Source organism: Populus alba, chromosome 4 (genome assembly GCF_005239225.2).
Source record: "Populus alba chromosome 4, ASM523922v2, whole genome shotgun sequence".
In the NCBI taxonomy this organism is placed as follows: Eukaryota; Viridiplantae; Streptophyta; class Magnoliopsida; order Malpighiales; family Salicaceae; genus Populus; species Populus alba.
This window is the reverse complement of record NC_133287.1, coordinates 17052190-17066578: the sequence shown is the minus strand read 5'-3', so window position 1 is coordinate 17066578 and position 14389 is coordinate 17052190. Positions and strand designations below refer to the sequence as shown.

The following is a 14389-nucleotide window of genomic DNA, read 5'->3' as shown; positions in this document are numbered from 1 at the left end:
GAGTCATTCTTTAAATTGATTTTGTTTTTCTATCAAATTTAATCCATCTTCTTTTATATTGTTAATTTGTTTGGCATTGATAAGTTTTATTTGAGATCATTTTTAAAATTGGTTTTGTTTTGTGATTTCATCTTTTTTTTTTATCAAATTTAATTTATGTTCTTTTAATTGTTGATTTTTTTACTTTGAGAAGTTCTTAAAATTTTTATTTTGAAATTGACTTATAAAAAACTTTTTGATTGGGTCTAGATCCGGGTTTTTATGGGTTACAAGTTTTTTTAGATTTGACTAAATTTAAGATATTTATCTGGGTTCACTTAGTTTTTACATGTTTTTTAAGTTCACCCTCTATGATTTCTTTTTTTAATCCTTAAAACTTCGTTTTTATTCTTTTAATTTATATTTATTTTATTTGGGATTATTTATTTTATTTTATTATTAAATTGCATTAAATTTGGTCCTTACTCTTAATTGATTTAATGTTTGATTTTTTTATGGATGTTTTTTCCTTTAAGTTTTTTGTTTTGGAATTAAAAGTATAATTGAATAAAAAATTAAAAGTACAATAAAAAGTAAATTTTAGGATGAAAAGTGCAAAATTTATATCAAATGACATAGGTCAAGTCCAACCTAGGTGCTAAACGGAGAGAAAGAAAAAACAAACACTATTGGCTTTTTCATGCAATAAGGAAAATCTAAACAAAATGGTTTTTAGCATTTCAATTATAAAAATACTATTTTTAATGTATCTTACAAAAATATTTTTTTCCCTTTAATTTTTTTTTAAAATCTATGTTTTTTCGGTTTGTTTTCTATGAAATTATTTTTGTCTCATGGTTTGACAAGTTCACCCAGATTAACTCGAGTTATTTTTTTTTTTATTTAATGTTTTTAAATTTATCATTTAATATTTGGTTGATTGAAAATCGTTCGAATTATTTCTAAGCCTTGCCACGTCAACCGAATTATATTGAAATATTAAAATAGTTGTGTATCAAATATAATAAAACACAATTCATTTTTTTAAGTGACTTTTTACCATTTAAAATGTATATAAACAAAAAAGAACCATATTCATAATATTCAAACAACTATATTACCAATTTGACTCTTCTAAAAATCATCTCACTCCAAACATACTATTGTAACCAATACAAGTAACTATGATTTCACACAAAACCTATAATTTTATGAATTTTCTTTAAAAATATATTCTAAGAATAGAAATATATATTTTTGTGTAATTTATAGATACAAAAACAAATTATAGTTAAAATCTTAAAAAAGTATTGTTTATATAATAATTCTCATGGATGATTTTGAACAATTAGATGAGTTTGCCATAACTATATAAAGATCTATCCGGACAGATTATATGAATGACTTAGTAAATATATTTATAGATTAAAGGGATATGTTTAGGTTCTTAGAAGATCTAGTTGTGTTAAATTAAAATAACAACTTAAAATGATCATAATTTTCAGTTTAATTATGTGATCGCACTTAAATTTTTATAAAAGTTTTTAAAGATTTTTTTTTACCATAGCCATGAAATTACTATTTTAATTGTTGGATTTTTAAATTTCAAGAATCTCGCACTATGATCTTAATTTTGATAATTTTGTTATGTTACTTACAAACCGATGAATTAATTTAACAAACTGATCAACCAATTAGACCTAACTTTAAATAAATATCACAATTTACAACCACAAAATTAATTAAAATTTTGTCACTATTCTCAACCTCAACATCTAAAAATATATTATTTCACCACAACTTTTGTTTTTTTATCATTTCACAGATCAATTTATCCCATTAATTTCCACCCAAAAAACTTTTAATGGCAGGGCATTTTTTTTGACTTCCTCTTGACTCTGTAAAACCCTAAAAACACAAACTCTTTTCCGACACTCACTTCTCCATCAATGGCGACTGCTACAGATCTCTCTCAGTCACGCTTCATTTCCAAAACCCTAACTCACTCCCTAAATCAAAACCTATTTTCCAAAAAATCAATTTTGCCCTTTAAACTAACAAAAAAAAACTCTCTCAAACCCCTTTCTCTCAAGGCAGTTATTTCCCAACAAAACCACGCTACAACCACAGCACAGGAAACCACACAGTTTAAGCATTGTTTCACCAAATCCAACGATGGGTTTCTCCGCTGTGAGAACCTTAAGGTTCAGGAGATTATGGAGAATGTTGAGAAGAGACCGTTTTATTTGTATAGTAAGCCACAGATTACTAGAAATGTTGAGGCTTATAAGGATGCCTTACAAGGACTGAATTCTATTATTGGTTATGCTATTAAGGCTAATAATAATTTGAAGATTTTGGAGCATTTGAGAGGGTTGGGTTGTGGTGCTGTTTTGGTAAGTGGTAACGAGCTTAGGTTGGCTCTTCGGGCCGGTTTCGATCCCACAAGGTATGTTTATGATGATTTAATTGTGCATCTGGGGAGAGACCGTGTGTCTTCTTATGTGTTTCGGGTTATTAGAAGACTAGGCCTTGTTTTCTCTCATGTATTTTAACTTAAAAGTATAGCGTGTCTTTTTATGAGTAATTTTTTGTTGTTGGAAGGTTGAGTTGAGACTTGTTTTTGCTACTTTTTTGTTTTGTGACAGTTTTGAAATTTTATCCGTGGCGTGCCAAATTTAAATGAGATTGGTTTTGTGGTATTTAGTTTAGGATTTGCTCATTGTATTATAAAGGGCTAATTAGTGTTGTGCTTGTGGGAGTTTTTGTGTTGTTTGATGTGGTTTAAATGTGTGGATGAACAGGTGTATTTTTAATGGAAATGGGAAGCTGCTGGAGGATTTGGTTCTGGCTGCTCAAGAAGGTGTTTTTGTTAACGTGGATAGTGAATTTGATTTGGAAAATATTGTGGCAGCTGCTAGAATTGCTGGCAAGAAGGTTAATGTTCTACTCCGGATCAACCCAGATGTTGACCCTCAGGTATGTAATAGCTATCTTGTGAGCAAGTGACTTGATGGTAAAGAAACAGATACTAGAATGTTTGTTAATCTGGTCATATTATTTGAAATTGGCATCAGAAAAGTTATAGCTAGTTTGTTGATTCAGTTAATTCATGGCCTAAGTAAACTTAGTTAGAAATTTGAAATAGGAACTGGAGCCTCTGGATATTTTAATATATCTCTTCAACAAGTTCCATAATGAGTATAACAGTGTAATTGTTCGATGGAGAGAAGAACCTCTGGATATTTTTGAGTCAATAATATATATGTTTAGAAAGTCCTTGGCACTCTTTACTTAGAGGAATCATAAGTTGCCTCATTCTATTTTCAGCCTTGAAATTTCATGAATAAGAACTTCAGCCACTTGAATTGATTAAAGCCACTGAAAAAGTTAGTTTAAAATTTGTAGTTTTGATGGTTGGGATTCAGAATTGATGTTTGATCTTTTCTATTTAGGAATTGATATGATCAACATTGATTTGTTTCAGTAAAGAAAGAAGTTCAACTTATGCTAAGTACTTTAACTTTTCTAAAGTAATTCACATAGAACAAAGTCATATCTCTCTTCCTTCTGCTTTGGCTCTCTGCATCATCAGTACAAGCAGTCATGGTCAGCATCTTTTCCATCTGCTGCTGCTCCATAATGGAATCCCTGTTAATGCCACACCTCAACACTTCCTCTTTTTCATGCCTAACTTACTGCCTTAACAACATGGCAAGTGCTATTTTTGTCCATGCGTCAGTACTGTTGGACAATTTATCTCTCTTCCCATCACCACCTCATCCAGCTCCATTATAATATATTTAATCCTTAACCCATGACAAGCAGGTCCTTTCATGATGAAAAGTCAAGATGAGAAATTCTTTGACATTGTAGTTTGTGCTGATTAAGTTTCCAAAAAGTATATGATAAAGATTTTTGTGGAGATTGCTGCGTTTGATTCATTTTTATAATCAAATGCTTTGTGCTTGTATTCTTTAGGTTCATCCTTATGTTGCTACAGGGAACAAGAACTCTAAATTTGGTATTAGAAATGAGAAGCTGCAATGGTTTCTGGATGCTGTAAAGGCACACCGTGATGAGCTGAAGCTTGTGGGGGCCCATTGCCATCTAGGATCAACTATCACCAAGGTATCCCAACAGAAAACTCTTGGCTTTTTTTTTCTTTTCTACTAATTATTGGTTATGATGCTTGAAATATTCTTATCATTTATTATTCTATTCAATTCTGTTACCACCACGCTCCATTTTTCTGGGGCATAAATACTTTCATGTATTTTCTTTCTCTATGCATACGCTGCTATTAGTCATTGAACGCAAAGTTGAACCTCTCTTTGCTATGTCTTTTAGGTGGACATATTCAGGGATGCTGCAGTTCTCATGGTTAACTACATTGACGAAATCAGAGCTCAGGGCTTTGAAGTTGATTACTTAAACATTGGAGGTGGTTTGGGTATAGATTATTATCATTCTGGTGCAGTCCTTCCTACTCCAAGAGATCTCATTGACACTGTAACGATCATATATCTAAATCATGTTCAGTATATCCCAACATATGGAAATTCTTAATATTGACACTATTAGTTGTTGGTTTAGGTTCGCGAACTGGTTCTCTCACGAGATCTCAATCTCATCATTGAACCTGGGAGATCGGTCATTGCAAATACTTGCTGCTTGGTGAATAGGGTCACTGGGGTTAAAACTAATGGAACAAAAAATTTTGTTGTGATAGATGGCAGCATGGCTGAACTTATCCGTCCTAGTCTTTATGATGCTTATCAAGTAAGTATCAGAACATGATAAACCCTTTTCAATATTGAGTGTGTCATGTTTAACAGTAGAATAATCTATTTATTCTATGGTATTATGATGTCATTTTTTTTTATATTCTATCATCTGGAAGTGCCTTTTCATTTAGTGTGCTTTTACTCAATAGCAACACTTAGCTATCATACAGTAACATCTTTGTTTGTGGAATGACTATGATTGTAGGGGGTACTGAATGATGCCCTTGAAAATGATTTGGGTATCTGAAATATGTTTGACATTCTTTAGGGTTGGCAATGGTTGACTATTTCTAGGAGGGCCCCTGCTTATTATACTCGTAGCTATGGATCTATTGCTATGGATAAACATAATATTTTATTAAATTGAAGGAATTTGGCTTCCCTCAGAATGTATGTTGTTATATATATAGATATGTTATCTCCCTGTTGACTACAATTTCAAGTTACTAGGGGTGCCTTCTTTTTTTCCACATGATCATATCATTACTAAAAGCTGTTCTCTTTCTTGCTTGGAGTTGACTCGTTTTTTTGTTTGGTTTCAGCACATAGAGCTTGTTTCTCCTGCATCACCCAAGGCTGAAGTTTCAACTTTTGATGTGGTTGGTCCTGTCTGTGAGTCAGCAGATTTCCTGGGAAAGGATAGAGAACTTCCAACTCCAGCTAAGGTTTTTTGCTCCTCCTCTTTCTTTTGTTGTGGTTTGCAACAAGAATCTTCATTTTCTCATCAAGAGTTTTTTCTGCAGGGAGCTGGTTTGGTTGTTCATGATGCAGGTGCTTACTGCATGAGCATGGCATCGACATACAATCTCAAGATGTGCCCTCCCGAGTACTGGGTATGAATTAACTTTTGATCTTACAACGCCGTGTGCTATAAATTATGATTGAATGTTTGTCTCACCAACACATTGTTTGTTTGCTAATGCATTAATGATTTATGCTGTTTAAATGATATTAGGCTAGAAACATGGTTCTCAGAGCTTGAGTTTGTGTTTGTAGGTTGAAGAAGATGGAAGTGTTTCCAAAATTCGTCATGGGGAGACATTCGAAGACCATATTCGGTTCTTTGAGGGTCTTTGATTGCAGACAGTAACCACTTCTACTGAGGCAATGAAACCTGTTTTTTGCTTGTATTGTGTTTTCTGCGTATCCCACCCTGCTGGTTGTCTCAATTCAGATATTCAATCAGCTGCTGGATTTATTCATTGCATCAATTCCCAGCCTCTTACAACTTAAATACTCAAAAAGATATATATATATATATATTATATATATCTGAGTTAAAAACATTTTAAAAAGTATTAAACATTTAAACAGGCATTCAAAAGAATTGAATCTAAGCTTGTGGGCTACGACGGTTTGTGCCAAGCTTTTCAAAGGCCGGTATTTGCATCCAATGCCCAATTGAAAATCAGAATCTACTAACTGGACCTCTTTGCAAAGCACTTCGCAATCGGTGTTCCTATAAACAATGTACATACCTCATCAGAATTCAATAAAAATTTCGCTCTAAATCACCATGGTAACCTTTCTAATATCTATCTATACATTTATTTTTCAAGTGTGTGTGTGTGTGTGTGTGTGTAGATATATAGATGAAGAGTCCAGCCATCTATAATTATTGTGCAACCTATCTGCTTGCTAGACATACAAGGGTGTTTGACAGTTTTATGGTGATTGGTTTTTAAAGTGATTTTTATTTTAAAACATATGAAAAAATATTTTCTTTATTTTAAAAAATTATTTTTTATATCAATTTATTAAAATAATCATAAAAATATTAAAAAATATTAATTTAAAAAAATAAAATAAATTTAATTTTTTTTATTCTGAAACGCAATATCAAACACTATATAATACTAGTGTGGTTCCAATATTTTTTTTTTTGGAAGATAACTTGCTTGACAAGTCGAACAAGGAGAGACTTGCTGATTTTTTAGTCCACATATTTTTATCACTTAAATCTTGAATCTAGAATTAAATGGAGGTGCACTATCTTTATTAGAAAGTGACCCTATGCTCCTTGTTATGAAGCATGAATAGAGATTTGATTGAGATAATAGATCAACATTGCATAGAGATTTGATTGAGATAATGACATTAAGAATCATAGAGGAGGGAGAAAATAAAAAAATCAGGATGAATGTCTGATTTGATCAAACCATAAATAGAAGGCGGTTTTTGTAATTACAGTGATAACAGTTATTTTTTAAAGATTTTTTATTTAAAAATATATTAAAATAATATATTTTTTATTTTTTAAAATTCATTTTTAATATCAACCCATTACAATAAATTTTTAAAAAATATATATATATAAAATATTTAAAATAAAAAAATATTTTTTTAAAAAAAAACACGATGTGAACGCATATGATCGAAATATATGGGCATAAACTATAACTATAATTGCTCTTGTCTTTTTGCTACCCTTTATCGTTTCACTTTACAAGCCAATTTCTGTGCAGAATGCTCAATGTTGTGAGTGGCGGTTCCAATAGGAAAAGGCAGGACCCCTATCTGTAAAAGTTTCCTGCATATTTATTTTTTGCCCCCCCCGTAATTGATATTATTTCATCAAAGTCCTTCTAAAGATTATATATCTCATTAATGGCCCCGTTTAAAATTTTTGTTGTGTTCCTCTGCCTCAACCCCCAGGCCGCCTTTTGCCGCCAAAAGGTTTCGTGTAGAAAATCCAAGCAGATTTCATCACTGGTCCGTATAAAAGCTCCGTATCAGCTGCTCTTCAAATGTAATGTCCAAATCTTTAAAAGATCATAAAAGCTTCGGAGTGCCATTGCCATGGCGGCCCCTCGCACGGCCGTGGGAAAGAAACTGTCGCCAATAAGTTGACCGGTAGCTAATATTCTCACTCCTTCTCCTTTTTCAAGGCTATGAAAGCTTGATGCTTGATCCATCTGAGTTGCTTGGATGCTCAATCCATCAATCAATTGAATAAAAATCTAACTTCTCCGCGTGAACGCGAAACTGTTTCCAACACTCCCATTCTGTGGCCATTTTTCTTCCATTGCCTTTCACGATGGATAATGCAGCCAAATGGGAAAGAAAGAAAGAAAAGATGGAGAGGGGAAAGCAATTTCCTAGTGGTCCTGGATCATCCGTGCATGATCTCGACATGCCACTAAACAACCATCTTTTCCAAACTAACTCTATTCTCTGAGCAAGATAGTGTAAATTGCGACATGCATCTTCCTGGATCATGATCTTGACAATGCCATGGCCCTCCATTTGAGATCCATGACTATTGTACCTTTATTGCTCAGGATAGTATTTGTCGGATGTGGCGAAAGGCAGATTTTAAGGGGCTGAAAGTGTTGCCATCTAGTTGTTTTGTTCACGATCATTAAAAACCCAGGTGTATAGATCTTATTAGAGATTTGAAAGTAAAGATTAGTTGTGGCTATAAAAGATATTAGTACCTTTAATGCATTCTATTTGAGGTAATTTGTTTTGTGATTTGATGTAGTTTAAAAGTTTTAATGGTTTTTTAGTCGGTAATTTATTTGTAATTTGAGATTTATTCGTATGAATAAATCTCGTGTTTAAGAATTTATTATGGACTCGTGCACCTAAATAAATTCTTAGGAAAAGGCTCTTTGTAATTTATGTATTACGGTGAAAAAATACTCCCAATTAAAATTGATGACATATTTAGAATAACTTTGAGAATTTTCTAGTTAACTCTGATATTTTAAATACTAGTCTCACTTGTAGGTTCAATGTTCTATACCAGAATTTTTACCATTAATTATCATGAATTAAAAAAAAATTTTTTTTTTTGAAATATTGGCCAAATTCTCATGGATTTAATAAATTGATTATTAAATCCTAAAATGCATGCCAAAAAAAAAAAACATATATTTTTGTTTTCGTATGAAAATACTAAATAATATATTTTTTTAATAAATTTTTTAGAGATTTGGTCGTATGACATCTTTTTGTTTTTTACTTGAGAATAAAAAAAATAATTTTTAAGAGGACATTTTCTAAAAAGGGAAAAATCCTAAAAAGAAACTAAAAAATTGTTTTCTAATTTGTTTTTTTTTTTTTATGCTATTTTTTGTTTATATATATATATATATATATATATATATATATATATATATATATATATATATATCACTCTTTTTTCTTTTTCATCTCTTTTTTTTGGGGGTAAACAAACCGAAAGAAAGAAAATAGGAACGAAACAGATCAAAATAGATGAAAAACACAAAAACTAAAAAATTTTCAAATGAAAATGGATCACAACAGAAAAAACAAAATAAAACAGATGAATGTTCTTCGTCTTCCCTTAAAATGTGGTTCTTAATCCAAAGTAGATTTCGAACAAAAAAAGACATGTTTTTGTTCATAAACCTCCCTAGATCAAGAATCAAAGGTTCAAAACTCTTGATGATTGATAAAACCACATGATTTTACACCAAAAAAGGGTTTCGATTTGAAACCAAAATCCTAGGATTAAATCGGTTAAAACTTGTTATTGATGCTACAAACTCCTAGATTACTTATTAAAGACGATGAACAGACCTATCTAAAACAAAAATTAAACCAAGCAAGGTTTGAGACTAGCACTTAAGACAAGATTAAATGGATGAATCTGCTTTAAAATGTAGAAAATCTGCCTAAAAAGCTGGCAAACAAGAATGCACTTAGAAAGGCCATTTTTAGGCTTTAAAACGAGCCCTTCCTCTCCCCACAAACCAAACTATTAATAAGAAACATTGTTATGGCTAAAGAAACAAACAAAACAACACAGTAACTAAAAATTGCATTGATTCCAAACCTAAATAACTATCAACTCAAAACAATAAATGGATTTAGACAAAAAGAGCTTCAAAATCTGACCACTTTCACTTCAAATGGTCAGGCTATCCTTTCATTAACAGAAAATGCCTCTGCATCTTTGCTACCATCCGTGACAAACTTAAAATCCAAGTTTAATGTAAAGAAACGACAAAAAAGCAATAAAAAACATGTCATGGCAATCAAAACTTCATATTGAAAACAAGAGAAAGATCTAACATGCCTCATGGACTTTACTTTCAAGGTAAGAAAATGTATACCTTCTTGGTTTTAAATATCTAAGTTTGGATTGGTTCTTGGTATTGCCTTCTTTTCTTTTTGTTTTCAGACCTCCCTAGATTAGAACTGAAGCCTTGAAAACTTTCTGGGTAGGACCCTTGCCCTTTAGCTTAAGTTTCTTTTCTCTTCTCTCTTCTTTCTTTTCCTTTGCTTTTCTCTTCTGTTTTTTCCTTTCCTATGGTGTTCTTCAACCCTTTTTTTTTATAAGCAGGTTTAGGTCTTCTATATGGGTTGTCTAGGGTTCCAAACAACTAAAACCTAGCTAGTTTTGCCATGTGAGTGTTGGTTTTAGGTGTAAGTGGTTTTGTAGGGTTCTTGGGGACCAAGGTGAGTGTTTCATGCCCTTTAATCCTGAGAGAAAGGTTTTAAACCCTTAACATGATCATTCTAGAGGTTTTTAAATGGAAACCAATGAGAAAGCTGGGCGTTTTTCTACAACTGAATATTCTTGTCAACATTAAATGGGTTAACCATTTTCAGGACTTTATTGGAGCATCTATGATATCAATGTCACATGAGACCACCCGAACTTGGTAGAGGGGGTGCATGTCATTCAATTAGACCCGCTATTTCTTGATTTAGAGGTTTGTAGCTCTATATTTGATCATTTGAAAGTGTCCACTCAAACAGCATAATGTTTGAAACTGTGGTTTTGGCTGACTAGGGACAGGATGTTGTGGATATTCATAGAGAAAATGGGACGTAAACATTTAATATTATAGATATAGGGTTGTAAAGGGGGTGTTTCTTGATCGAATGATGGTGGTTTTCAGTCTTTAGAGTGGTAAAAAATATTGCATTCAGTCGTTTGAAAATGCCTCCTTAATTAGCTAAAAACTGAAGAAAAAGAAGCACAATACTTTGAACGGCGTTGTTTTGACTAATTTTTATAGATTGTTTTTTTTTTTTTATTTGGGATATGTCATAGTTTAATTCAATCCCTAATCTTCTAATTTCATTTTATTTTATCCTTAATTTCTTTGTTTTTTTTTTTTTTCTAATTTCATGCAATTGTATCTCTGTCAAACTTTGTTTGTCACCTTAATTTTGAGCATCTTTTACAAGTTGATCCTTGGTTTCTGATATGTTCAATTACCCCCTAAATGACCACGAAACTTTTAATTTTTTCGATTTAACCCCTGATTCCTCCCTGATTTCAATCCCTAAAGTCGCGTGCTTTTGCAAGTTGATCCATGGCACATAGAAAAGTTCAATTAAGCCCCTATTTGCTCACTAGACTTTGATTGTTATGCAATTAAGTCCCTGATTTGACTAAATCAAACTTTTCAAGCTTCGAATTGAGTCCCAAACATCAATTACTTTGAAATTGACTTCCAAAGTTGATTTCCCTTTCGATTAAACCCTCAATTAAATAATTAAACACTTTTTAAAAATTTAATTGAGTTTTTAAACACCAAAAATAAATACTTTTAGTAAAGGGTTTTGTCAATTAAACCTTGGATTGCTATTTTGGTCTCTCAAACTTGCTTGACATTCTTGTGTTTCATAATTGGACTCGGGCATTTCTTTTCAAGTTTGTTTCATGTGTATTTCTTCGTATTTATCTTATTGTCATATACATATACATTAAGGATGGTATATGTAGCTTTGGCTAATTGTGCATCATGTTTAAATGAATAATATGATGATGTTTCAAAATTCAAATGTTTATTAATGTGGAATGGATAGGGGTATTTATAGCCCATTAGTCTTGTTTTTTTTTTTTTAAAAAGAGGAGTGTGAATTTATAGTTAGTCTTAGTTTTGAAGTGTAATTTTACCTTGATAATATTAATAAAAGATAAATATCTATTACACATGCATTAATAAATGATAAATATCCATTATACAAATATTAATGTGGAATGGAATATCATTGGCATTAATATTAATAGGGAATGAGAGACGAATGTATATTTTGAATATTATCATTGATATTGTTAAAAGTCATAAGAAAAAGAAAATTGAGCCTTATGGCCCAACATAAGGCCTATAATGATATTTAGGTCTTTAGCCTTTTGTGTCTAGCATACTTCCAAGCCCACTATCAACATGTATGGCAATGAGCCAAACTCATATCCACTTTAGCTTGGCATATAACTAATCTCAAGAGCATCAGATCTGGTAACATTTTAGATCTATACTCGATTAGAAAAGTCAATAAGTCGAGAAGGTTGTCTGTAAGATCCCACATGGAAGCGAGTGTTTTACATGCTCACCTTGACTAGTAAGACGCATTTTGGGCAGGCCTAATTTGAAAGTCAGGCCTTACAAGCTACATTGTCAGACTCATGTCTAATTATGCTCGACACACAAATAAGCCCAAATATGCTAGGTTTAACAACTTGCCATACCCATGTTCACTTAGGCTTCACACATAGTGAAGCTTAAAGGAGTTGGGTCTCGCAATTTGCCAGACCTATGCTTAATTGGGCTTAGCAATCAGTTAGATCTAAGGGTGCTGAATTTGGCAGTTCGTTGACCCTATGCCTATTTAGGCTTAACACGTATCTATGAGAATTATTTTTTGTATTACCGAATTGATATGAAAATACATTTTTAAAGCTAGACGTAAATGAAAACTAACCTTTATCAATAAACAAAATGATTCCAAGATATTGTTTTACTATCAAACAAAAAAAAAAAAACATGCGATAAGTTTAACAAGCATTCAGTTAAAAAATAGTCTAAGATTATATATGTGTTTGGTTTTGGATTATCTTTTGTGGTTATGGTTTTAAAAAGACAAGTTTAAGAAAAAAACTTTTAGTTGTTATTTTAAAAAAACAAGGTTTAAAAACTATGTTTAGTTAAAGTTGTTGTAAGACGGATGTTAATTGTAAAAGAAATAAAAAAAAGCATGTCTTCATGAATAAAAATCAAGTATTTTAGCTTATACAAAACCAAAGTTTGAAATGCAATTAAGTTTGCTTTTTAATAGATAGTGTTTAACATTACATTCTCAATGTATTTTTGAAATTTTTTTTTTTATTTTTGAATTAATTTTTGTGTTTTTGGATTGTTTTAATGTGTTGATGTCAAAGATGAATTGTTAAAAATGAAATAAAAAATATTAATTTGATGCTTTTCCAAGCATAAAAAAACTTTGAAAAACAATCTCTAGCACAATCCAAAATAGACACTAGCAACTTAGTTTCGTTCATGGCTTAAGCCCTTTTTTTTTGAGAAACATGTAATGAGCTTTTTACTTCCACTCCTTTTCATTTTGTTATCATAAACATTAAAGTCAAGGGGAAAGCAAAAATCTACACCTAAAATATCATGCATGTTCTAATTGATTCCATCTCCTATCAATTTTCTCAATTAAAATCTTTTACATGTTCAAATTTTAATCAATCAATCTCCCATTGTATTCTATAGTTATTGAAATCATGATGGAGAACTAACTGATCAAACAACACCAAATAGAAAAGAGACTCAACTAGGACAATGAGTCAGTAGGGGACTTGATTGTGACAAACATAATACTTTTAGGGAAATTGAATTGTTATGGTTATGAAGATTGTAAGAATATTTGTTGTCAGAATCAAGTTTAAAAGAATGAAAAAAATTGGGTAAGTGGAGAAATTGTACAGATTTGAAAGAAATTTTTCCCTTCTAAGGACACACATATTTGGCTAAAGAAGGAGAAAATATGGAGGGGATTTTGTTTGAAATTTTGATAAAATTGACGAGTTGTAGGTGTTTAATTGAACCAATTATGATTGAATTAGGCTTTTTATATATATATATATATATATTATATATATATATATATATATATATATATATATATATATAAGAGAGAGAGAGAGAGAGAGAGAGATAAAGGGGCTTTTGGGCGGCCGGGTGAAGAATTGAGAGAAAATAATTGGAAAATCTGTAAATGCATCTTATTAATAAAGGGTAAATTATTTTATAGCATTAAAGGTGATAATTCTTGTGAAAAGAATGATCAAATTTATATTAAGAAATGCGAATAAGAATGAATTTATCCATTTAAAATTATTGAATATTTATGAGATAAAAAGGGAGGGGCCAAATAAGGCCTGTAATTGTATTTGTGAAAATATTGATAACATTAGTTATGTATGACATGAGATGTCATTACAAGAAGGCCACAAATATTAGGTGCATGACCTTCACGTACAGCATGTAGGTATATATTTTTTTAATTGGTTGAAGTATGATGTTTTAATATTTCCTTTTAATTTTATAGTTATACTTTCTTTAATTTAGTAAGATAATTAGCCATAGAATATAACTATTTTGTGTTATGTAATAGGTATAAAGAGTATATGTAAATGAATATAGTTTAATTAAGTTTGTGGTGATTACTGACAAAATAACCATGATAATTAGACTGTGTGATAAAAGATGGTTAATGCAGAAAACTTAGGATGTTGATAATTTAGTAGCGTTACTAAATAGAGGAAATGCTGCCAGTTTTTTTTTTTTTTTAATTATGGCAATTTTATTATTACGTGTATGTTGAGTTACCGAAATTGAAAATTGAGTCAC

General features: G+C 31.1%; 1 protein-coding gene across 1 annotated transcript; it reads left to right on the top strand.

Moving 5' to 3' along the window:
* The first annotated feature begins 1821 nt into the window (after window positions 1-1821).
* On the top strand, window positions 1822-5977 carry LOC118039727 (diaminopimelate decarboxylase 2, chloroplastic). Its single transcript, XM_035046512.2, has 8 exons — window positions 1822-2428; window positions 2784-2958; window positions 3961-4110; window positions 4330-4491; window positions 4576-4761; window positions 5309-5431; window positions 5510-5599; window positions 5763-5977. The coding sequence occupies exons 1-8, from the start codon at window positions 1929-1931 to the stop codon at window positions 5841-5843; spliced, it is 1467 nt and encodes a 488-aa protein (XP_034902403.1). The 5' UTR covers window positions 1822-1928; the 3' UTR covers window positions 5844-5977.
* The last annotated feature ends 8412 nt before the right edge of the window (window positions 5978-14389 follow it).